We start from the raw sequence: 26174 nt of genomic DNA on the forward strand, positions 1-26174 counted from the left end.
TCAGATACTCAGATCCAGAGCAAGCTGTCTTTGGTAAATTAACTTTAAATTCAGAGATCTAGAACTACTGTTTGTCTAGTTGCATAAACAAATGTTGAAGCTCATAAAAAAAAGATGTGTGCTCCAAGATGCTCAGAGGTTAGATAACATATAAATATGAGGGTTTATTTGTCTAATTAAACTCCCAGAAGAGACAGCGGAAGACGGGGTATATAAACAAACCAGTAAATATCTACAAAAAACCTTAGATGTGAAAGGCTGCTTCTACAATCAAAGTGTGCAATCTCATAACTTAGAACAAATGGCTACCTGAAACTATTTCCAATACCTACTTCTGTTTTTCTGTAACCCTATCATGGGTCAGATTAATTAATCCTATCCAGTTTATTTTTTTCCTACTTAAAAAGTGTGTTAAAAACCTGACCAGGATGTGCTTCCAGGTGTATCTACACTACAACCAAGATAATTTAGAGTACTGAATTCAGATACTTGCAAAACTCATTTTCTTGTGCAATACCTGTCCTACATTCATTCTGAATACATATTTTAGGGGACCGAAAGACAGAACTGAGTTTTAGGTTGGATATTGAAAATGCGCAGCTTATCTTCACCCCTTTCCGAGGATATGCCCAAGTATTACCTGCGAACATAAATTGTTGTATTCCTGTTATTATTTCAATGTCTAGTCTCCCATGTGGTAATTAAAAACAAGCATTCAGCAGAGCTGTGGAAGAGCCCATGATTTCCACGTCAGACTTTTGTTTGCTAAGCAATAAATTGCTCTTTTGCTGAGGAAAGGCCCCTTTCTACCAGCACAAGGTTTAATGACATAGACTACATAGAAACTTTGATGAGAACTAGAATCTTCCTGGCAGGATCTGCAGGTCTGGAGCTTAGTGATACTCACTCAGTTTCAATCCAGAAATACATTGCCTATTATGTGCATCATCAGATAGCTGTATGAAATTCTCAACAGGAGAGCAAGTGGGATTTCCCAATAATTTTATTATGATGCTGAAAGTAAAAACATATTTGATTAATACCTCTACCGAGCTTGCTAGTCATACTAGAACATGCAAGGTTTTAAGATAAACAAGTCCCTTTGACTGTAAAGCTGAACAAAGCCTTTCAAGCTTCAAAAGGAGACAGCCTACGTTTCTCAGATCAGGTCAGTCATTCCACTGACGTCCTGCTGCAAGCAGCGTTCCGGAATGTTGTCCATTCCCTGTTAGTGAAATCATGACTTCCAATAACACCGTTCTAGTGTCACAGATCTCTGGAGTCTAGATCAAAATAAGCAGTCAAGTCAAAAGACTTCATATGCAATGAGAGGAAAACATCAAGCACTGTGATGACTGCAGTTTGGAAAGTGGAGTAATGTGCTGCACAGAATGGTCTGCTATAATTATCCAAAATAATATACATATGTAAATTACATTTGCTTTGCATAACATGAGCACATTTTTAAAAAGAGAGCATCCCCCCCCAGCTTAGTATTTCTGAAGCTAAAAAAAGAGCAAAAAATGATAACGCCTTTCTCTCTGCTCCAATGAAAGTGGAGAATACGATGCACATGAAGATGTTCATAGCTTCCTGAAACTTAGCAGTGACTTGGTGGCACACCTCCATCTGGAAATACCAGCCATCAGTCTGTCAAAGTAGGTGGTGACAGACTGAAACACTTGCACTGTTTGCAGGCAGCTCTTGCTCACGAAGGAAGTCTTGCTGCTGCTCATACGCTGCCTTCCTTGCGTTGTCCCCTGTCTAGAGGACAACTCTTCCTCACCAATCCACAACTGCTCCCTGCAACCAGAACTGGTACCCTACAGCCCAGGCACGGCCACAGAACAAGCTACCTTTCCTCAGAGGACAACCTGGCTACCAGAGCAGTGCCTGCTGTTCTGCAGGAGCAGGCTGGGCTCAACCCTTTACGGAGCAATTTTGTCAACCCCTCATCTTCTCAGCTGATCCAGCAGCGCTTCATACGGTGCGCGTTGATGCCACTGAGGCAAGACGCGTTCATACCGTCGCCCTTGGAGCCTGGAAACGGTCGGTCTCCCCCGCAACTGAACTCTCGATCATGTTTAGGATTTAGGGGTGTTTCTGTCTGGTGACTGACCTACAGCTGCTGAATTCAAGAGGCCTCAGAGCACCTTCCTCTAAGCAGGCCCGCGGGCCCGGCAGCCATCCCACGCTGCCCCGAGAGGACGAACGTTGAACAGCCCCGTCAACACCCGCTGCCGGCGGCGGGGGCAGCCCGCGTCCCGCCGAGAGCTCCCGCCGCCCCGCCAGCACGAAGCAGCCCGGGCCGGGGCTGCCCCTTCCTCCCGCCTCGCCTCAGCGGGGCCGCGCCGCGCCTCAGGGGAGGCGGGATCCCCGCCGAGGCCTCTCCCCTGGCGCCAACGGCCGCCCTCGGGCAGCCGCGAGGTGGAGGGGGGAGGAGAGGCGGCGGCGGCGGCGGCGCGGCCGCCATTGCCCCGCGACGGTGTGCCGGAGGACGGGGGCGCCCCGCGCGGCTCGGGGCGGCCGGGAAGGTGGCGAGCGGCCCGGCGGGCCGCGGGCCCTTTAAGGCGCCGACGGCAGGCAGCGTGCACATCGCCAAGGCAACTGGGGGCGGGCGCCGGCGGCCGCGCTGACGTCGGGGGGAAGCTGAGCAATAACAACAGCGACGCGGGGCGGCGCGCCGGCGTCGGCGTCCGCGGTGCGCCTGCGCGGCCTGCGGGCCTGCTTCTATTTATGTGGGGGGGCGCCAAGATGGCGGGGGTGGAGGCGGCGAGGAGAACGTAGGGGGCAGCTCCGACCGGGCGGCGGAGGGGAGGGGGGAGGGGAGAGGGAGGAGGAGGAGCCGGTGGGAGGGAGCGCGGAGAGCGGTGTCACCGAGCGCGTGAGGCGGGGGCCGGCGAACGGCGGGCGGGGGGTGGGGGGGCGGCGGAGGATGGCGGAGCCGCGCCGGGTGTCGTTCATTAGCCTGTCACCCGTGAGGCGCCGCGAGGGCGAGAGCCCGGCGCTGGAGCGGGAGCCGGGGGGCCGCGAGCCGGAGCCGCCGCCGGCGGGCCGCGAGGCGCCGCTGTTGGCGCCGCCGGAGCCGCCGCACGAGCTCTCCCGGCCGGAGCCGCCGCCGCCGCCCCGCGAGAGCGCCGCCCGCTTGGAGCCGCCCCGCGAGACCGGCCGGCCCGAGCAGCAGCCGCAGCGGGAGCCCCCCCGGCCCGAGCCGCCGCCGCTGCCGCCGCCGCAGCTACCGCCGCCGCCGCGCCAGAGCAGCCGGCAGGAGCCGCCGCCGCCGCAGGAGGCGCTCCCGCTCCGCCAGACGGTCCGCCTGGAGGTGGTGCTGAAGGACCCCACCGAGGAGGGCTGCGTGGAGTTCAGCTACCCGGAGCTGCTGCTGTGCGGGGACTCGCGGGTACGGGACCTCCCCTTCCCCTTTCCCCTCCCCTCCCCTCCCGCCGGGCCGGGCCCCGCCGCGCTTCCTCCTCCCCGTCCAGGGCCCGGCGGGCAGCTGCCCGCGTCCCCGGCCTTGCCGATAGCGTTATCGGTCGCCCCGTCCTGCTCGGGGGTGGTCCTGGCCCGGCGGGGCGGCGCCCTGCAGGGAAGTCCGGCGGCCTCGCCGTCGCTGCGGGCTCCTCCTGGGGCTGAGGCTGCGCCTCTGCCCGTGGGGGGAAGGGAGGGCTTCGCGCTTGTCGCCCCTGAGCTGGCCGAGGGCTCCCGGGTGGCTTTTCCGGGAGCTCCTGGCGTTTGCTGCGAGCAGGGGAGGGGGAGTGCCAGTGTCCTGTGCCCCGCTTAGTCCAGCTCTCCTCCCCTCACCTTGCCTGCTCGCGGAGCGGTGGTGTTGCATCCTCCCTTCCTGGGAGCTTTTTCCGGCAGCTGAACGAAACTGTTACCATGCCGGTCTCTTTTCCGGATTCTCTGTAGGCTGTGTGCACGTAAATTAAGAGTTATTAGCCCGGCTCTGCCACAAGCCTTGAGAAGCAGTGAAGTGAGTGTTAGCAGACTTGGAGATGAGTTTCTGCAGTCTTGGAGGGGCAGGGATGAATGAGAGTTAATGTTGGTGAAACTATAACCTCGCCTATAACTGTGAAGAACTTCATTCAAGCAAAAAAGTACTTTCCCTTTTCCTATTCCTCCCAACCAGAAAATACTTGGTACTCGGACTACTTTGGTTTTTAAGGAGAAAAGCTTGTGCAGACAACTTTAAGAAGCAAGCAGCATTAGCCAATCAACAGGACCCACTGTTCAAGTAGGAAGGAGAGACGCATGTCCTTAAGTGGGTCACGCTTAAGCCACTCATTCTTCGTGGGTTGAGGATATCGGTGAAGTTGCAGTTGATTTAAATAGTTGTGGCTCCTCTTAATTCTGGTATACAGACAATTTTAGAGAAAGTTTACATCTTCTTGGAAAGGGCAGGGGGCAAGGAACTACCCACTACTGAGAAGGTTGTGATAGCTCTGGTGATAAAAGCAAACCTCAAATACCAGTACTGGTATCGCCATTGGATTTTTACATCAGTGCGAACTCAGGAATGATTAAAACCTCTGTTTTATGAACCAAAGTGTTTCTAGCTGATGATGATGCCATAACTGTACTTACCAGCCTGCTCACTTTTTTGTTCTGTAGTAGGAGGGATGTAGAACTGGATTGTGTTCAAATGTGGAAGACAGAAAAATCAATGACTCTGATTTTAAGTCCTTTGAGATCTTCTGATGCAAGTTAAAAGGTTCCTTCTGTTCATCCTGTCCTACAGCTGTTGTGGGCAAACAGTGTCAGTTATGACTTCACTGAATTGTTGTAGCAGTAGTCTGCTGCTCTGTGAAGTGCCATCTTCCTGAGCAGTTCCTGTGTGAAAGTGAAAATTGTGTTAGTGTTGAGAAGTGGTTCAGTATGTGGAGTTTGACTTTTCTCCTTGGCAGTTCCCAGTTCCATAACTGCCTTTTTCTGTAGGTTGGTAATATGTCAATTACATAATCAGGGAAAAATGACTGTGTAGTTCTGATGCAAATGCCATGTCTTCTTGGGGGGGAGCATTGATTTAGGGGATTTTTGGTACTATTGGGATCAGAGACAGCTTTTAAGGTAGAAATAGTGATAGGAATGCTTTATAAGAAATTGTGTGTGTTTTTCAGCTCTCTGTAGAGTCCAGATTGAAATGAATGGATCATAATGGCCTGTCTATTGCTGGACTGTGTGGAACAATCAGCTGATTATGTAAAACAGTGTCATAAATTGTGATCCTTTTAAAGTGATTCTGGACTTTTATTCGTGTTTAAAAACTGATGTGTACTTGGCCTGTCAGTTTAACTTCTTCCTTGCTATATGGTAGAAGCTGGAAAAGCTACTCTGATATGGCAGGGAGGACTTAAAATCTTGTATTAATCAGCATGAAAAGAGAGGGGAAACGCTTTATCCAGCAATAAAATTACTGCATGCTGATTCCTTCATAGTTAAAGCAAATACAAGGGGAGAATTTGCTCTGCACAGTGCAGGAGGCTTAGGATGACAGAAGTGTGTCTTTTACCCTGGTTGTTCTCGGAACAACAAATCATGTAACCTGTTCAAAGTCCTAAAATAGAAAAAAATTGTGAAAGGAAAACTGATCCTACTTGTGGAGTAGAATAGCTATGGGGATTTATACCAGTTAATGCGGCAGAGAAAACTACCTTGTTGAAATGAAGCTTGACCAAGAAACGCCTGCCCTCTACCACTTTTCTGCAGAATCTGAGATTTGCACTTTCCAAGTAGGTAGTAACTAGTCGGCAGTTGATGCTGTGGTTTTAAGTGGAGTTTTAGATTTCCAAATTTGCTGGTTTAGTAATGATTCAGTTTAAAATGAACAGTTCATATAAACTTAGCTATGCAAACTGTTTTTGTAGGGTGAAGATTGATTGAGTTTTCTGAAAGGTATTGTTGACTCCTTATCCCTTAAAGTTGCTCGACTTCCTTATGACTATTCCCATTAAAGTTCAACATTACAATATTAGGAGCTTGTCTTTCTGTCTTGTAGTGGTGCTTGGAACTAGAGCAGCCAAGAAAGGTTCTGCAGAGGCAGGCTGTTCTGGGAAGGCGAGGACTGGTGCACAGGAATAACTTCAAACATTGCTTTGATAGGTCTCTTAATGAAACAGTAGAGAATCCCAAAACTTATTTGGCAGGATGAGTGCACTTCTAGCTTTTTTTATTCCAAATTTGGGTTCCTAGCCTGAATCAGAAGCTAGTGGAAATATTTATGTTAGAAACTCGTGCTGTCCTTGTCCTGCTTTTTTGCCTTGATAAAGAGAACATCCTTTGATAGGGTAGAGTTCATCTTTTGGTAGCAATTATTTATGTAAAGTTTTTGGATGTAAGTAATAAGTTAGTGTGGTTGAAGAGTTTATTTGCCTCTTAAAAACTGGCAGAAGTGAAAGTGTGCTCCCTTTTCTGTTGATGTACCAAGCTTCAATTGCACCAAACAACTTAAAGCAGGTGAGCCAGAAGCCCAAGGTGGCTTCTGTTAAACAGGCTGTAAAGGTGCTGAAGTAATAATGTCTTTAAAGTTACTGTAGAGTCTGAGAGCTGTCCATCAAAGCCCTCAGAAGCTGTCAAAACTAAAACTTGCTTGAGTTTGAGATTCCAATAGTGCTTAACTAATCAAAGTGATAGCTACAGCTTTGAGAGTTTGGTGGAGAGAGGCAAGTTAACACTTAAGTACTAAATTTTGCTTGACCTCTGGCCTCAACCTTTTCTCATTTCATGATTAAAAAAACCCAAACATTTGCCTAGCAGCAGATGATGTGGAATAGGTTTTTCCAGCTAAAAGTAGTGAAAATAGTGTTGCGTGAATTGAGCAGTATTTCATATTTAATTATGCCTGCAGGAAATATGTATGTAACTTAAACTTATGTTTCAGGATTAACTATAACCTCTATTTTTCCTCTAAGTACTCAGTTTAGAAAATGTAAGATAATTGTGGTGTTTGCAGTTTTGCTTAGCTTACCTTCCTCATTACATTGGTCTTGATACTGTTGAGCTAGTTTGTTGTTATTTGGTCACCATTTAGTCAATATATTGGGTTTTCATACTGTGGAGGAAGGATCTTGCTTTTCTGAACTTAGTGTTGCTTTTTGTTCTGTCTTAGTCTACCATGAATCTTTCTTTATTCATTGATGAGTGGTCCCTGTGCAATAAAGCTAGTTGCCATTCATAAAGTTCCATAAAATGGAACTCCATTCCACCATATTTTAGCATCCCAGTACCTTCCCTCCCTTCCAACAATTACTGTATTTTATGTGAACTCTAATTTGAAGAAGGCAGCCCTGTTTTTCTGCCATACCTTATTTTGAAAACAAAACCAAAAAACCCAATATGTTTACCTTTGATTACTGTTCATTGACTTCGTGTCAGTGAAAACCTCTTTCAAAAAAAAAAAAGAGGGGAGCATACTTCCTCCTTATTTGTACAGCTGGAATATTAAATCTCTATTGTCCTCACGGCTGCCATAGTAGCAATCTTGTAGAATTCATGCTATGATTACTGAAATTATTCGAAGACAAAAAAATAACAGTACAAGAGTTAAAGGAGTTACATTAGTTATGGTTGTAACTTACAGAGCTTTTTAGTCTTCTGGCTGCTTCCCTGCTGATTAGTGTACCAGGTACATCTTGTGTATTGTATCTAGAAGGTGCTGTATCACAGCACCAGTAAGAGGCACCAGTGGAAGCAGAAGTGAAAAGAAGTTGTATTTAGAGAGAGTTCTTTCTCTTTGAACCTCAGATGGCCATAGTTCTCTCTTACACTTACACTTTCAGTTGAGGTTGTAGTGGAATACTTGGAAAATATAAATCTGAGTCTTTCTCTCAACTTTTCTGTTTGGGTTCTCATTAGAAGAAAAGTAACTGAATGATAATTGAACAGGTCAGACTAATTTTTAGAGAATAAAGTAAGTATTTGGACTCTCAGTATAAATTCTGACTACTTAGTCATCAGAGCATTGTTTATTGACATTTAATAGGTTTTTATTAGATGCACTCTGTTTCTTACAGAATGAATATTTAACTTATGTATTTTTCAGAAGAAATCTGTTCACTCGGAAGATCCATTTAATGATGAACAACGTGAGCGCCATGAAGTAGAAATGCTAGCCAAGAAGTTCGAGGCAAAATACGTGAGTTACTGTATCTGTATTAAAATATACAAATATTTAATAGTGATAACTCATGATGCTGTAGAGATGTTAACATCAATTTTTTTTCCTGAATAGGGTTGCTAATGTAGTGTCAAATGACTCCTGTGTGTTTCGGAGCTGGCTGTCTCATTATATTCATTTAAGCAGCTTGAAGCTGCTACAAGCTTATTAGACAAGTCTGCTAAATAGATTTGTCTATAGGATGTTATAGCTTGTGAAGCTATTCTTGGAAAAGCTTCCTATATAAATACAACTGAGTAATAAATGCCCGTCGATATTCATGATAAATACTATGCCGGAGGAAAGAATTTTTATGTAATGCTGTTGTGCACTATTGAACAGCTCCTCTGTTTGGGCTAAATACTGATGAATCTTGATGAATTTCTGACTAGTTTGGAATGCTTCCATAGGAAGTTATTGTTGAATAATAAGTCATTGCTTGATGAGTTTATCTTGTAGCTGCTAGCTGCCTAAAGATACTCTGCTGACTCCTGAAAGTGTAGGACAACGCTAGGTAGTAACATAAAGAGGCTTTCACTAATAAATGAAGGTAGAAATCAGAAAATGTTGACTAAAACCACACCCAAACAAGTCTTTAAGAATTCATATGGGTAGGGTTAGGTGATTAATTCTGAGCTGGCAATCAAAATTCATCATCATGCTTAGGCACGTTGATATTCTGGATTACTAATAGAGTACCTCAATAATAAGGAAGGGAAACGAGCAGTCATTTGTGTCGTTTGCTATTAATATGCATATTAAAATCTTTCTTGTCTGATTTATTTGGATTTTTTTTTCTGGCAAAGACAGATTTTTCTAAGTGCCCAGTCTATACATTCTGTAGAAGTAATTACTATTTCAGGGCATGTTAGCTGTGATACATAACAAAAGAAACCCTTAAACTGAAAAGAATCATTTTCATCTTTTGGAGGGATTGACAGAACCCAATAACCTAGTGAATTGAGAAGACAGTTCCAGAATACTGTTTGCTTTTCACTTGAATGATAAATTATTTTTTGAATGTGAGAGAAAAATTTCAACTGTACTTTTCTAGAAAACTCATTTACATACTACAAGTTAAGGATTTTATAATGTCCTGAAACAAGTTGCTTAACTACAGCAGACGAAAGTCAGCGTAGAGCATGTAAAGCAATATATGTAGGAGGGAGTGGTAGTGGAAGCAATCTAATTTTACATACACATTTATGCATACCTCAGCTAAACATGTGCATTTATGGACGGACGAAACATTGTGGTGTTAGACTTACGAAAACTTGCGTTCAATGCTCAGTAGTTATAAAAAGGGTCAAATAGATACTTTTAACTATTAGAAAGCAGTAGATAACAAAAACTATCATTTTACAACAGTTTAAATTAATGGTGCACTTGTATCTTGATTACTATTTGCGCTTCTGATTTCTTGCCTTTCTCTCATTCTCCGCAATACCTTATGCCCCTCAGCCCCACAAAACTCCTGGAAGGGGAATGTCTTCTACATGAAGAGCAACTTATTAGGGTAGGGCCACTAAGCATAGAGCGTGGCAAAGGATTAATAGCTCTTGTGTTAGATACTCCCTGTCCTGTCTCACTTGCAATACAAGAACCATCAGTCTTTACTTACCATCCATGCTCAGACGAATTGCATCTCTGTACACTGACCCAGTACAATTGTTCATGTTCTGACAACATCCAGCCATCTTCTCTGATTCTTGTGGTGAGATGTTTGCTTCTTAGCTTAAACTAGAACAGGGATCCTGTGAAGTAGATACCCATTCTTGTCTTCTTTTTAACAGCACTTTAGTGTAAAAGTAGTCACTGGTTGTATGACAAAGTAGAGTTTTTTCAGATTTGCAGAAAGTACTATATCATCCTTAAACTAATTAGGTATTACTTATCTATATTCATTTAAAATGGAGTGAAACAGTCTTTTTAATCATAGCACATGTGGCAGTACTTCTGAAAAATCTGATGTGTGAAGAACAGTCTTCCTCGAAGACTTTTTGGTTCTTTTAGGATAAATTCCTGTACTCATAATCAAATCAGTACAGTATTGGATATGTCTTGCAGATACTAAGAAAAAGCCTATGAATAAATATATTTTTGTAAAACAAGATGCATAATGTTAACATACCATTTGTTTACATGATTATTCAGAACTTTTTTTGCAATTGCTGCACATTTTAAACACCAGCATAAAAATATGTTCTGAATGGTTCCCATTTTCATTCTTTTGATTACTGTTACTCTCTAGACAAAAGCAAACACTGTTGTAAAAACATGATATTGCATCTCGGACGATATTGTACATAATGTAAAAATTTTTATTGGATCAAAACAAAGGTCTGTGTAATGGATGGTAGCAGAGTCCTCTGACACTAGTGGAATCTCATACTTGAAAGTATAACAGAGTAGGTGTGCATTGATATTACTTCACTGTGCCTGTCTAGTAATCTGTGGCTTAATTTCTCCCAAAGCCAAAGGCTGCATTTTTAACTACCCTTCGTATAGCTTTCTGCCATAAATTTGCCAGATCATTTTGAGTTCACTGAATTTCACATCGTGTTCCATGGCACTGAGTACCACGATGATTGCCGTATGAAAATATACTTTGTGTTTAAACCTGATGAGTTCACTTGGTGCTCCATAGTTTCTGTATTGTAAGAAAGTGAAATATTTCCTGTTCTTCTGCATGCTGCATGTGATTCTGATGATATCATCTAAATTCAGCCCTTTCATTCCCCAGCTGAAGTGTCTTAACATTCTGTTATTGTACAGAAGCAGTGTTTTTACCTTTAAACATCCTTGTTGGCTTACTGTTCCCTTTTTTTGTTCTAATTTCTTTTTTTAAATGAAAGGATATTAATGGTAGGATGCCCTGATTTATCAGTGATATAATGATTTCTGGTTTTGTTCTCTGTTCCTTTTTTCATAAGTCCCAATTCTTTTCTTTTATGACCATTCTTGATTGTTGAGCGAATGTCATAGAACTGCGTGTAACAACTACAGCACTTCCTGAACAGCATAAGAAATTGGGAGTACACTGTATTTTTTTCTTATTTGGGTTGTACTTCCTTTGTGTGGATTACCTTGCTTTTTATTGATACTGAATTCAATTGATGATTTATCATGCTAAGTTCAGAGCAACTGTGAGGTCTTTCAGTGATTCTTCAGTTGTCTTTTTTTATTTACTATCCTCAGTAATTTCTGTCATCTCATGCCCCCCCCCAGCTGTTAACCCTCTCTGTTGCTTCTAAAGGTGAATGAATACACATTCCTTGGTGATTTTACTGATGACTTTTTGCCAAAATGAAGTATTTTTTCCTACCCTTTCTTTCCTGGCCTTAAACCAGATGTTGATTTGAGTGGACCTTCCTTCTTATTCCATGATAATTTTTTGTCTTTAAAGATCTTTGTACCTTTTTTAAAGCATTTGAAGTACTGCTTCCTTCTGCCAAAATTCTCTCCTGCTCTGGAATGTATATTCTTGTGCCTGCTGGTTCTGTTCTTTATAATTTCTATTAACTTGTCCAATATAGAGATTAGGTTTACTGGTTTGTAAACTCTGCTGTGGCCCTTGGAAGATTCTTCAAAAATTAGCATTGTATTTGCCACCTTCTAGTCCTGTTGGGCAAAGGTTGTTTAAACCTTAGGTTACATGCCACAGTTAATTTGTTGAACTCAAGAGTTTTCTGAATACTTGCATGAGTACTATTTGCAGCCTTAGGAACTAGACATCTTAATTTGCTCTAGTATCATGACTGCTTATGTTCTGGGACAGAAAGGCTGGAGGAACTCTTGGGAAAGGTGAAAAGCTTCAGTGGTAAAACTTCCCTGAACTGCTTCATAGTAAACACTGATGCAGATAATCCCTTCAGTTCTGCTGTGGTCTTGCATCCTTCACATCTTGATCGTATGGACTTCCAATGCACTTCCTTAAACATAACTGGGTAGAACCAGGCCTGAAGGAAATTCTCTAACTATATGTACAATGGTTCAGATATTTTCATATGTCTGAATAGAGGTTACTATTTTAATCCTGCTTTTATTCATTCAGCTATTATGAGACTTCTTTTTTGTTATTAACTTTGTTCCATATCTGCACCATGTTTTTATGAATAACAGGCAGTCAGAATGTATTGAGAATTTTTTAAATTTTTTTTTTAATGCCCATACACTGAAATCATAGAATCATAGAATAAATAGCCATTACTGCAAAAGGATTTTGGACTCGCAGACAAGGATGGCGATGGTTACTTGGGCTTAGCAAGAGATGTGGTAGAGAGGTGGACTGCATTACACGTTAGTGAGATCAGTAGAGGTAAAGTATAGTTTATGTAGCATTCTTCAGACAGCCTGCTGGTGCCTCAGTCAGAATCATGAAAATTACATAGGCTTTGCACTGGAGTTTGAACAGAATTCTTAAGTACTACCTTTAGTTTTCTAAGATTTTTTTTTCTTCTCTCATACAAACTTTTTTAAAAAGGAAAAAAAAAAGTACTGCATGATTTGGGAACGTGCAGTCATTCAGATGTTTAACCAGATGAGTGACTGTAGGGGATGATATGAAAAGTCAGGAATACTTAGCTTGGAAACCTGAGGCTTGGAGTATAGCTTGGAAACCTGAATTAAAAACGGAACTCACTTTTGAGGTTTTTTTTTCCTCCTAGGACTATTGCATTTATTTATTTATTTATACTTGAGAGATTCCTGTTTGCTTGCACGAGCGCATGCTTTACTTAGTTACAAATTTGAATTCTTGCAAAATATTGTTAAAATTGAGGTGTTCAGATGCTTATGCTTCTCATAAGAGTGAGGATGAAACCTCCTTTGAACAGTGTCTGCATACTCATAGTAGCAAGTGGGTTGTGATATTTGGATGCCACAACTGAAAAGTCATACTTATTCTAAACATGCTTAGAATTGTAGAGTACAGGCAGAGAAGCTTCAGGAGCAAGTCTTCTCGAATTCATGGTAGAACACTGGTTATTTTAGTGAAGGTGGTGCCTTTTGGAGAATTTTATCTTCTAAGACTTTTATATTGACAATTTTGACAATACATGGGAGTCAGAAAACTAGGCCTTATATCCTAAGCAGATTCCCATTTATATAACTCTAAGTTTAGATTCCCTGAATGTTTGAGCTGGGTGTGAGTTTTTACTTGATTTGATTTAACAATAAGACTTTCACATGGGAAAAGTACTTAGGGGTTAAAATGAAGTTTACTGTCTCCTGGAGGTAAGTGAGCCCACAGTCTGTGATGCAGCTTCTGGCTTTACGTTATTCAAGTAACCATTTCGTGTCCAGTCCTATCAACTGAGGTGATGGCTCTTGCATTTCAAACGATTTTATCTTAATATGTTTTTCTTCAGTTATGCTATATAAATGCAGTAACTTCTTGAAAACTCATAGACACCATATCTGCAAGTACCAGACCAATATTTTTCTCTTTTGACTTAGGCTTCACTTTTCTGTAGAGAAGCAATCCATCTTGTGTGGGAAAACACTTTACTGAATGCTAGGCTATAAGTATTTTCTTTTGTAAGGACTCTGTAACATACTGAAAAATTAACACTTTCTAAATTATCCCAGTCCTTCTATCACTAACAGTGCTATCACTATGTTTTAAAAACATAGGATGGTGAAACATCTCTAAATAGGAAATGTTAGGGAGATCTCAATCATGCAGAAAACAGGTGGCTAGTGAATACCTTTCAGGGATGATTCTGGTGAAGCTATAGTAAAGCATGTTTGCCAGAACCCATTCCTGTGTACAAGTTTTTTAGTCATCTAGACTATCTTCAAGGAAGCATCCAAGAAAGCAAAACTGCTAATTCCCTGAATGACCATCCCTCCAGTGCCTTATATTTTGTAGACTTTAGTACGTTGTTTCCCTGTTTCCCAAATGATATGATGCTTGCTTTGTTTTCAGGGTGGAAAGCCCCACAAACATCGGAAGGATCGCCTGCAGGACCTAATTGATATAGGTTATGGTTATGATGAAACGGACCCTTTCATTGATAATTCTGAAGCGGTAAGTAAGCCTCATCAAAGCAGCAACAAGAAATAAGACAATGCTTTATGGGGTTTTTTTATGGCAAAGAAAGGTAAGGGAAAATAGTTTGTGCCCATATGTAACTGGTACGGACCCAAAGGGCATACTACTTTGAGAATCCAACAAATTATTGTATTCGTAGTCTAATTCAGATATCATTAAGCACTGCAAGAATTAAGAAAGCTATTGCTATATCACATAAATTTCCAGCTTAGAAATTAAATTATTTTTATTTGTGCCCTTCATTTACTGTGGGCTGAAATTACACTGGCTCTGTCTAGTTTCTTGTACTAGCCGTCTGGATTATTAGTAGATGACTGGTGTTGGATTTCCTGCATTAGATCAGGATGCAATTCTGCTCTTAAAAACCAAGAAGAATAGGATGGTTATTCTAAACATTCACCGAATATGTCTGAAAAATTTGAGATAAAACCGCTTGGTTAAACAGCGGGATATTACAGCTTATTTTGTCTGAATATTTTTCAGAAATTAAAACGCATCTTGAGGTAAAAGAAAAAGGTATTAGTTAGGTGCAGGCAATACCAGGGATATCAGGAGATTTATAAGAGAGGGCATTTGAAGATATCTTAGAGGTGATATATGAAATTATGAAAATGAGGAAGAGCTTGGAAGAGAGAGTGTATGATATAAAAGCTTGGAGACCTCCTATGATTCTCCTTTATTAGGTGTCAGGAAGAAGTAGGTGTATTGTTTAGTCCAGTAAAAACAAACAAAAACCCCCAACAAAAAACACCTGACACTTTAGGCAGCCTTCAGTTTCCTCCACTGCTGAGTGACACTGGACAAAGCAGAAATGATCTGCTGCTCTGAAAAGGAGGGAGCTAGAAGTCTGAGTGGGAGAGGAAAGATGAGGAAAAGGAGTTGTGATAAAAGAGTAAGAAAAGCAGAGAAGTGAAGTGCATTGCTTAGCATACATTATGTCAAGCCTTCATTTGAATGTGGTGGTTGATCTGGGAAGTTATAAAACTTTGTAAAGAGCTTCTGTTAACACTGAACTGTGAGGTTTCTAGCACGTAGATGTTGCAATGAATATTGCTCCCAAGAACTGTGTGAGGTGCACAGAAGGCATGCTGCAGAACTGACACCTTCTTGAGCAAAAGAAGTTCAGCTGTTAACTACAGTGGATAGCAGGCTGAGCTTATCTGTGTGTATTGTTAGTTTTGAAGTAGGTCTGAAGGCATGTGAACAAGTTGTGTGAAAAGTGACTTTGCTGTAGATGCTTATTGTAGTGTATTAATTTGTCCTTTTTCTTGGTTTAGATTAAAATTTTAGTTGAACTTGCCATTATTAAACTGTCCTATCATTATCCCTCAACTTTTGGTTGTGCTGCTGGAACAACATTGGGGCCTAAGCCCTGTTGTTTTCTTTCCAAAGGTCAGATTCTGATCTTCAGCTCAGTACGAACAGATGTGCTTCACTCCTGCTGAGAAACCACTTGAGCCTATAGACTTCTCTGGTTTCTTACTGTTGCTTAAGTTAACCATCCTCAGTTTTGAAATTTTATGATACAGGACCCAAGTTGTATCTTGGTTTTTCTGGACTTATTGTGACCTGTCACAGATCTGATATGTGATTCAGATAACTTTCAGTATTCATAGTACAGGTATCTCTAAGATATTCTTAAGTCTAGCAGGGTTGGACACTCACTGGTGTATTAGTACTTCTCATACTGTGCCTCCTTCCAGTGCTGTTCTTGTTACCAGCAGCAGATCCATTAGATTTGCAGGAGCATTTACTTCTGATATCTCTTGCCAGACTCCTTGCAAGAACATACAAAAGGCAGTTGTTAGAGGACCAGATGATTGCATCATGTGGTAGCTGTAGAAGCTACTGGGGAGAATGGTGTATTCTCTAAAGATTGCTCCCCTGAACAAATCATTATGCCTTGTCTGCATTACAAATACAGACTAGTGAGAGGCCATCTCTGTTTTGCTTTTATCCCCATTTCTATATAGAAAAGAAGAAAAAAAAAAAGTACTTTGTGCCAACTGCAGTCTAAGTTGCTGTTGCAGAGCTTAAGGGTCCTGTAACGTAGGAGTTAAGTTCAACAAAACCTCTCATTCCATCTCAGATGCAAATGGGAAGTGTTCTGAAGGAAAATCTGTGTGTCTGGCTTGCTCATCTTCTGTGTGGCCAGGTATTAAATCACCCTGTACCCTGAGAAATGTCAGAGCTAGGCCCAGCCTGGACTTACTTTCTTTTGGAAGATATACTTTCTTACACATAAAAAGCTATAATATCCTGGGCACAAACATTTGAAAAATGAGTATGAGTGCCTCTTGAATTGCTACAGGATTGGCATCCTCTTGTCTCTCTCTGTATCCCAGAAAAAAATAATTGAAAGCTTCCTTAGAATTTTAGTCCTTTTTCTTGTCACAGGTGTGAAAGAAACAGATTTATTCCATAGCTTTAGAGATATTTTCTTTCTAGAAACAGATTTTGAGGTAATGCCATCAAATATTATTCAAGAAATCAAACCAATAAAAACTCTAAGCCTGTTTTTAGCCTGTTCATAACCTGCAAAGAAAGCTGTCCCTCCTCAGTGTTTCTACTGCTTTGATGTTGAAAATAGGTTTTGCTATAGTGTAAATTGGCCAGAACTACATTCTTTGTGGAATCGTATTCCCATAGATTTCTGCTTCCCCTCTATTCTTCCTGCATGCACACATATCCATACACGTGCATATGAGCCTGGTTTGGCTGGACTGCTTGCTCTTGTGATGACCTCTGAATATTTGGTTGGTTGAATACCTTCCTGACAATGTAAGCTCTATATGGATAGAGATTCCAGGGGAATACAGTGCTCTCTGAGCTTTCTGCTATGTAATCTAGAACAGGGATCTGAAGTAATACATAGTGCTTAGTGAAAAAGTATGCAGTTTTCTCTTACTCAGAGGTAACGAGACTTGCACATCCAAAACAAAGACCAGCTAGCACATTCCCCCATGTTGGGTAGATGAACGCAGAGGAAGAACCATCTACCTAGAAAGCTGTAAGCAGTGCAAGCTGTCTTTTGAAGCAGTGATACCAGGTAGCCACACTGAAGCAAAACATGAATGCCAAGAGCAATGGAAAGCATGCAGTTCAGTGCTTCAGACACCCAGGGCTGTATGTCAATATTTAATGTAGTCTACTATATCCATGGTTCCACAGCAGCCTTCTAAACACTGGTGTAAGAGTCCTGTGCTGCTGGGTAGAGAAAACTAGCCTACCAATGGTTTCTCATACATGGAAAGTTTTTCCAAAACAGGTACTTCAACTTAAAGGAAAAACTTATTTTTCAAGAGCTCAGACCCTCTTAAAAGACAGCCTTTCAAGGATTGTGTGCTGATTTTAGTAATTCCCAACACATTGGTTAAAAGAGTTGCTTTTTTTCTGTCTGGGTTCCATAGAAAACTTTCCATAATTTAAGGGCTTAGTCTTTGCAAAAATTCTGTGTCATGATACACAGTTTTCACGTCTTGTAATCTCCAGGCTTTTACTTTGTCTTGTAATCTCCAGGCTTATTAAAGGTGTGATAGATTTAATATCCTCTTCTCTCCCACCCTGGCTTCCCCTCAAGAGTTTCTGCTGTTGTGATCGAAACTTGAAGCTGATGGGTTGCCGGTAAGGGCATCTTAAGACTCTTGAATATCTGAGATGCTTTTTCCCAGTGAGAATGGTATCTGTTTGGGAAATGGCAGAGCTTGGTGTGCCGATGGTCATGAATGGTATCTACTTGGAGAGTGGCAGAGCTCAGTGTGCTCATGGTACTTTTTACCTTTTTTGTGGGGTTCTGGGCCCCACAAAAATGATGTTGTTTTAGGCCAACTTGATGTTGTTCTCTCATCCTTCCTACTCAAAGGAGCTTGTTTTATGCATAGCTATGGAGAGCAGTGTTGCTTGAGAAAGATAAATGTCTCTTTGGGAGGAAAAAAAAAAAGAAAAAAAAACCTATCAATCTGCCAATGTTAGAGGCATATACGGAAATATGCTACATAGTATCCATTATTAAACATACTTTCACATTGAATTGAGAGATAAATTTAACATTGCTGCATTTTTCATGTGGAAAAAGCTGCCTTGGTAGACCTCTATTACAAACCTCATCCACACTGAATATGTGAGGGTGCATTAAAGCTGTTTGGTTTTTTTTTTTTTTAAGAGATTCACTTACTAGCTGTTTCATTTGTGTGTTTATATGACTGGTCTGTCTTCCTTGTTCATTGTCACTTTGCCCAGTCTTGGAAGTTCTGCAGTTGGGGAATAGTGCTCACTTAGCTGATTGCACCATGTCACCTTTAATAAAAGATGTCTTGCATGCTTCCCAGGTGCCTTCAGGGTAGATCTGCTGGTTGGCACCTGAGATGTCATATGCATTCGAGTGAATACAAGGACAAATTTCAATTAGGAGATTTTCTTTGCTTTTTATCCCTCCTCACCCCATGATAAATAAAGGTGTGAAGTGGAGTACCAAACAAATAAAGCAGATAGTGTTCTGCTTAATGCAGAACAGACATGTTTACACTATATACCCAGCAGTCCTCTAGTACAAGAACCATTATGGCTAGAGGGACAAAGGTAGTTGCATTTGCAGAACAAGTCTGATGTTTGTTAAAGCAACAGTAATGTTCTCTTGCTCCTTCTGAAAAATACCATATCCTTTCTTAGGAAGGAATAAGTGCTTTCTTAAATAATTTTTTTTAATCCCGTATTCTGGACTAGGTTTCAACCAGGTAGTTTAGGACTGCTCATGTATTCAATGACCTCAGTGAGACAACCGGGAAACTGAAAACTCAGCATCTGCATAGGTACTTGAAAAAACCTGAGACACATATCTGGCCTTTGTAGATCCGTTGTTTAAATTTGTGTATATCAAGAATGTAGGAGTAAGAAATAATTAAGAAATAATACTGATAATAGGTGTAGCAACTTCTTGCTTTTTGCTAAATTTAATTTTTTGAAGAGCACAAAATCACTTTTCAAAGTAATCTGAGCTACTAGACGTATAGATCATGGCCTAGGATCAACAATTCTTCATGAGTAGATGAATTTATTTAAGCAGCACAAGGAACTTAAGTGTTTTCAAAAAAATATACAAGCAATATGATTATTAATATAATATAAAGGGGGGTTTATAACATGCCAAAATAACAGATCTTTGATAAGAGCATTTGTCTTAAGTGTCATATATGGTAAGTCTGCTTTTCATGTTAAATGAATGGAAAAGGAAAGGGTAACTTTTTTCTACAGAAACTTCTAGTAATTCTGTAACATGAAACCTGGAGAGGTTAAGTAATAAATTGCATATTTATTTGTAATAAAAACACTGAACTATATTTTTCAGTGTGGGTCAGAGCTCAATCTCTGAAAGAATTGAATGGAACAGATAAAGGTGGTCACATGAGTGGTCATACATTTTATAACTTAGGCTGAAATGTTTTCAAGGTGATAAGAATGTCATCTCATACTGAAGGTCACTTAAGCTAATAGCTTGACTCTGGTGACTGGTGGAAGGGTATAAAAGGTGATGGTTGTGACGAGAACAAAACAGGGCAAAATATATGTATAGGTACTTCTCTCAAGGTGCTCTGGTAGACTGATGGATTACAATATCCCGACTACTAAACTAGGATTCCTCTAGGAGACTGGGATCCTATCCTACTCTAGACTACCCTGAGCCAGATATTATATGTTTATTTAATAGTCTGTAATGCTTTTTTCTGTTGTGCTTTGCCAGCTGTCCTTTGCCCCAGGGTTTAAAAAAAACCAAAACCAAAAAACCCCACCAAAAAAAAAAACCCAAACAGACAAACAAAAAAACCAAAAACAACCCCAAAAACTTGCCTATGCATTTTGGAAGAGGAACCTTCTTTACCATGGGAAAGCTCTTTCTGCTTGCTTTTTGATGTCGTCTTGGATTGGAAAAGCAATGTATTGTTCCCTTTTAACCTTGTTCAGAATTTCATTATATATTCTATTATGCTATTTTTCGGAAAGATAGTTCTGTTCTTTTGTTTGAAAACTTATCCTTAAAGGATAGGAAAACCAAAGAGTGCATTTCAGTTCTTTGTGTCTTTAAGAACCATTGAGATCGATCAACTGTGTTTTGAAGTATCTTGAAGTATGTAGTGAACTGTATGGACATTCAGTCCATTTGACTGAAGCAACCATATTCAACATAACTTCAGTAGCTTGGCTTTATTCAGTGGGCTAATGATGATCAAAAATAAACAGCTCCCCTCCACCCCAAGCTGGTTAGAGCCATCTCAAAAATAAACTGAACAGGGAACAAGAATGATCCCTGCTTATCTCTTATCTAAACAATACCAGTTTCACAACAATGATCTAAGGGCTACATTTCTTAAAACACTTGGACATGTTTGCAGCAAATCTCATTTCCAGCACTTAATACAGAAGCGTTAAAAACCCTTTTCACCTGTGTACTTTTATAGTATAGGTTGTTCTCTGGAAGGGAGCTGAATGAGGAGGATCATGGTCAAAATATCTGGACAGAAGAGTAGACAATATTAATATAAGATACTGCTGTGTACTTCGGATCTGGATTTTGGAACTAAATTGGTATAATCCATAAAGTTTCACTGTTCTTCTTGGTATAATAATGAAGTTGAAACTAGTTAACTTATTTTTTAAAAAAAGTAAATTATCTTTCACACCTAAACATTTAATTAGATTAATGGCACTAGAAGCATAGTAATGTAGCTCAAGGACAATAGTTGAAATAACTTACTGATCTGCTTTTAGATGATCAGTCAATATACCAGTCTTATTTTGTTATCTGCAGAATCATTCCATAATCTTTCGTGGGACAAACCTGTGTTCACAGGAGTCAATCATATATGAAATCCTGTCTGTTTGTAGGTCTGAGAATTTTAATTCTCAATCTTGGAATGTATAAGGAAGAGCAGAACACTGTGAAGGGCTTAAACTATTTTCCTTAATGGGATCATTTCTGCAATTTCATATGCAGAAAAAGCTAGTGCAAAGCAGAAGTCTTGAAACCAATTCATCAGAAGTTTTAGAAGTTGCAAGAGCTGTGTTCCCTTTAACTGAGAGTCCTGAAGAAACTTTAACATGAAGTTTAATCTAGCTGTTGCCAATATCTTACACAACCTTATTCAAGTTTTCTGTTCAATTAGGGTGCTAGAAAATAGTAAGCTTACCTTGAAGGAGGGGGTACGAGGTGTGTTGTACTCTGCAGGCCCTAGTTTTAGGTAAGTTGAAAATAAAATGAAACTTTGAGTTATAAGCTGTACCTTGTTCAGTAGGCTGAGGACAAACCAAATTTTGGTAGGGAAAAGTAAACTTGCAAGGGTTAAGGAGAACTGCATGTCAAAAAGGTCTTCAAAAGTCTGACTAAATTCATAGTTCTCAGCAGAAGCTGTTGAAACCTCAACCAGTAAGTTATACATCCACATCTTGCTGACCTTGTTTGCCTGCCAACTGTTAGGGGGTAGTTTGTTCATCTGTATATTGAACGAATTCTGCCTTTCTGGTTGCCTTGTTCCTATGGATTTGTGCCACGTAGCATGTTGGATCATTCTAATAATCTGCTGTGATTCATGGCTTCCTCACTTGTGGACTGTCTTAAATCCTTACTTTTTCTTGTGTGTTCTCCAGGGCTTCCTTCACTGCTCTGCAGCCAAGTCTTTCGTGTGTTTCCCTTTACTTGTTCTTCCCTTCTTATGATAATGGTCCCAGCTTTGACTGTGTGCTTTCTCCTTCAAACTTGGCAACTACTGTATTCTTCTGTTTTGATCCCGTACTGCCCTAACCGCACCAATTCAGTTCACACTCTGTCAGCTTAAAAGGGAAATGCCTGCTCTGTCTATTAAGCACTGTGGATAATAATTTATTTCCTTTCCCTTTCATCTTCCTTGTATGTAATGAAGCTGTTTCTGAGAGCTGTGGAAAAACATCAGATTTCTCTGAAATTCTTACCCAGCCTCCACTCTCGAGTTTACTTTGCACCTCCTACTTTGCATGATTAAGATGAATGACAAGTCCACAACTAAGCCACTTTGCTTTCATTTTGTCCAATTCATAGATTCTCCTGCTTTCTTGTGCTAGTCTTTCATAGGATCTTAGGGTATTTCATAGATCCTGTCACCACTTTTACTTTCCCATTGTCTTTCCGTACTGCCTGTTAAGCCTTCCATTCCAGGCAGATAAAAGGTGATGACTCATGGAAATTTCTAACTACTTACTCAGATCAAATCCATATAGGCCTCCAGTTCAGGCTCTTTCACCAGCTTCCTTGAAGTACACATTCACTGTTTTCCTGTTCTGGATAACTCTTCTTCCTGTCTTAATGCTTTTGGTAGCCCAGACTTTTTGGTTCTTAAACCATTTTATCTTCAGTATATTTTGCATGGCTTGCAGGAGGAAATAAAATAAGCTGGTAGCTGACAGTGCACTTTGCACTCTGTGTGTTCACTTCATGTAGGTGATCTCAAGTCTTCAGTTAATGTTGTGGCAGTTAAAACTGCCTACTAGTCTATTCAGCCTGTTGAATTCTGTCTTAACAGACTTGCAGTGGAAGGCCTGCTGGTTCAAACTTCAAAATAACACATTGTTTCCTTCTCAAGTATCTTGCTTAACTCTGAATCATTTGGCTGTGCTACCAAACATTTATTGCTTGCAGCTCTAAGTCAAAATAGACCTTTTCCTCTGCCAGAGTGCATACCTCTGAGGTGTGTCAAAATCCTACCCTTTCTTTCAGAAGAAGGGCAGAAATTGATTCTTAGTCATTGCACTGTTATTGTGTCTTTCTGGTACTTTTGTAACACTTTCTAGGTCCTGTAAATGCTTCCTCCTTATCTTTGTTGGCAGGTATGTGTCTCAGGCATTCTGTTTTTATGCTTCCAGACACACTATAGCTTTCAGAATGGTATTTGTTGCTTATTAAGTTCACCATCTTACAATTTTCAGTATTTGAAAACTAAGACTGATAGTTTGAATTTGGAGTAGTTCAGGACAACTTTGTCCTTTTGCATAGTGATGATGGCATTGTCAAGGCAACCCTCCCTCAGTTCTCTTGCAAACGCTTCCATGGCTTGCTTTGTTGATACTTATGCACAGAGCTGGAATGAATCTATTCATCCTCCCAGCCTTTTTGAGAGTTTGCTGTTAACAAGATATTTCCTAGAGACTAACAGTTTTCTGGTAATACTTGGGGGAGAATGTCGTTCTGGGGAGGCTGCTGGTCACGAAATAATAGAATTAATATTGTCTTCCACTATACTTAATATTGACGACTTTTCCTCTGTCTTTGGATTTCAATTTTTTTGAGATACAACTTTGTAATTCTAACTTGGAAATTCCTTCATAAATACTAAGCGCTTTTCAAAATAAAGTGTGTATAAGAGTTTGAAACCTTTTGTGGTTTTAAAACTGTCTAAACAGAGTGAGAATATATCTGACTTTCAACGAAACAAGTCCTGGCACTGTGGTATTTGTGTAAGAGGCAATGTCATATTCAACACCTAAAATTGGAAATAAGCTAACAGATACTGTGGCTAAGTTTGTCATGTCTGGGATAGCATTTTTAACAAAAGATAATTTCAGACAACTTTGTAAGAGAAGTAGATTTTTGAGCAGGGCACTGTGGTTAGAGTTGGTACTAAAATGTAGCATGTGTTGGAATGTCTGAACATGTCAAGTGCACTGCAGAGACTGGTATTAATGAAAACTGTGGCAGTCCTAATGAAATCAAAGTATATAATCTGAGAATTTTTTAATGCTTAATTTACAAAAACATCTCTACTATATTCAGTCCTATTTCCTGGATATAACATCCAATTCTGTAAAATTCTGATATAGATGAGGCTTCTTCCACTGCAATATAGTGATTGTTCAGACTGTCATCTTTTTGAAAATATGGAAGAAATAGGTTCTGGAAATAACTGTATCTATCACTTATAGTTAACTTAAAGGGCCTGTGATAAAAGTGTATGACCAACAGAAGGTAATTTGAACTGCACAGTCTCCTAAAATTGAAGGGTATTCAATAGAAGTATGAAACTTAAACCTGCCTCTATCTAGTTTAAATTTTGGGTTGAAAACAAATAACTCGCTACGTATGTGCCTACTTCCTGGACAAAAACAACTAGTGAACAATCAAGTGAAGTTGCTCATAGGCAGGTGGTATATCATTGTTCACATGGTTTTGTATCTTGAGGTTTAATGTCTGGCAGAATGTAACATGCTCTCAGAGACAGAATATTGGGGGGAAAAAGTTTTTTTTTGGGGGGGGGGGGGGGGGGAATGCCCCTGTGCCCATCTTAATTTCCTTCAGAAAGCAGTACTTTTAATGCTGTAATCCTGTCTCTTCTTCCAAAAAAGGGCATCGTTTTGAAAGTAGAAAGATTATTCTGTGATATTAATATTCTGTGCCTTGGCCAGTAAGTTTTCAATAGCATTACTATCCTGTTTCTATTCTAGCAAGCTGTGCTGTGTACTTGTATATAATTTTTTATGTATAGAGACTGGTAAATGAACTACCTATTCGTTTTATTAAGAAATGCTGATAAACTCATCTTTTTCCTTCCCAGTATGATGAATTGGTTCCTGCATCTCTGACAACCAAATATGGAGGGTTTTATATCAACACTGGTACACTGCAGTTCCGCCAGGCATCTGACTCAGAGGATGAAGACTTTGCAGAAGACAAAAAGCATAGGCCACCTAAAGTGAGTGGTCTTAATTATGCTTTTTATACAGAACTTAAAGCTAGGTGGACATTGGGAAATACTTGATAGGCTTAGAATGGCTCAGATGAAGAGGCTGAAAGCAGAATGATGCACATAATTTTTGATGTCCATCATTCATTGCATCATTCATCAACAAAGTCCTACATATTATTGCACTTTCTTTTTTTGACTCATGTACTAGCATTCAGGAAATAACTCAGGATGTCCACAGGCTGTCCAGTCTTGTAAGACTAACCATCTGGTTAGCAAGCTAACAAGTTGTGTCCATCCATCTTGAAGTGACAAATGATTCTGTAATTTTATAGGAATTTTATTGTATGAGATGAGAACCTAAATTCTCCAACACTGCTTTTATGATTTTGCACAAAGCTTGCATGATTTGAAATTGTTCCTAATGTTCAGAATAACACTTAAAACAAAATATCTGTTAAAATAAACTCAGCGCATAAGAATAGCTATATTAAAATATATATATGGTCTTTCCCAAACAGCGTGCTGTTCTGTGTGCTTTGACAAGTTATGATCAATGTGAACATAATTGCTTGCATATGACATTCACAAGTTCAATGCCATTCCAAGAACTTCCTGCTTTATGATGTCCTTTTCTGCTCTATAATTTTTTAAATTTAACATAATTTTAAGGTTCTTGTTTTGGATTTAACTGGGATGGAGTTAACTTTTTTTAATAGCAGCCCTTAGTGCTATGATTTGGATTTGTGACTAAAATAGTGTTGATAACAGCCAAAACTTTGGTGTGTTGCTGAGTAATGTTTGCATAGTGGGAAGGCTTTCTTTTTCCCTACTGTGCACCGGCGGGTAAGCTAGGCATCAGCAAGAACTTGGGAGGGGAGACAGCTGATCTGAATTGGTCAAAAAGATATTCTATGCTATATAACTTCATACTCAGCAATGAAACTGTGGTAGCAGAAGAAGAAGGTGGGGGATTCAGTCTTCCAAGGTGGCCGTTGCTCATACTGGCTTGGCATCAGTCTGCATGTGCCTTAAAGTAGTTTTCTTACTGAAAACTCTGAGTTCAGTAACTGTTTAAAAATGATTAATGATTGAGACTTGTCAGTAACTGCAATTGCTGTTAGGAATTCAGTGGTACTGTTTGCCTTTATGCACATTGAGGTATTTTTCCTGGCTCTGAATTGGAAAGTGTGAGGAAAACTAAATGTTTCTTGCTGTAAAAGTTCTTTAGGGTGGAAGAATCATTGTCCTTTACTTGATCTCTTTT

At 40.4% G+C, this 26174-nt stretch overlaps 1 protein-coding gene and 1 long non-coding RNA gene across 5 annotated transcripts in view; one reads left to right on the top strand and one right to left on the bottom strand.

The window, feature by feature from the left end:
• The first annotated feature begins 2850 nt into the window (after positions 1-2850).
• UBN2 (ubinuclein 2) overlaps positions 2851-26174 on the top strand; it is a 47847-nt gene continuing 24523 nt past the window's right edge. The window contains exons 1-4 of one of the 4 annotated variants that reach the window (XM_075499192.1): positions 2851-3400; positions 8039-8131; positions 14082-14183; positions 24779-24916. In XM_075499192.1, coding sequence (XP_075355307.1) covers positions 2936-3400; positions 8039-8131; positions 14082-14183; positions 24779-24916 — 798 coding nt within the window. In that variant the 5' untranslated portion in view covers positions 2851-2935. Of the gene's footprint in view, positions 3401-5505; positions 5730-8038; positions 8132-14081; positions 14184-24778; positions 24917-26174 lie in introns of those variants that run through there. The other 3 variants (XM_075499179.1, XM_075499187.1, XM_075499201.1) reach the window with 3 other exon arrangements.
• LOC142408634 (uncharacterized) lies at positions 8087-18410 on the bottom strand. Its single transcript, XR_012775359.1, has 3 exons — positions 18382-18410; positions 9774-9967; positions 8087-8145 (listed from the first exon to the last, which is right to left on the bottom strand). It is a non-coding gene; the product is annotated as an uncharacterized LOC142408634 (long non-coding RNA).

The sequence above is a fragment of the Mycteria americana genome, chromosome 1 (genome assembly GCF_035582795.1).
Source record: "Mycteria americana isolate JAX WOST 10 ecotype Jacksonville Zoo and Gardens chromosome 1, USCA_MyAme_1.0, whole genome shotgun sequence".
Classification (NCBI taxonomy): Eukaryota; Metazoa; Chordata; class Aves; order Ciconiiformes; family Ciconiidae; genus Mycteria; species Mycteria americana.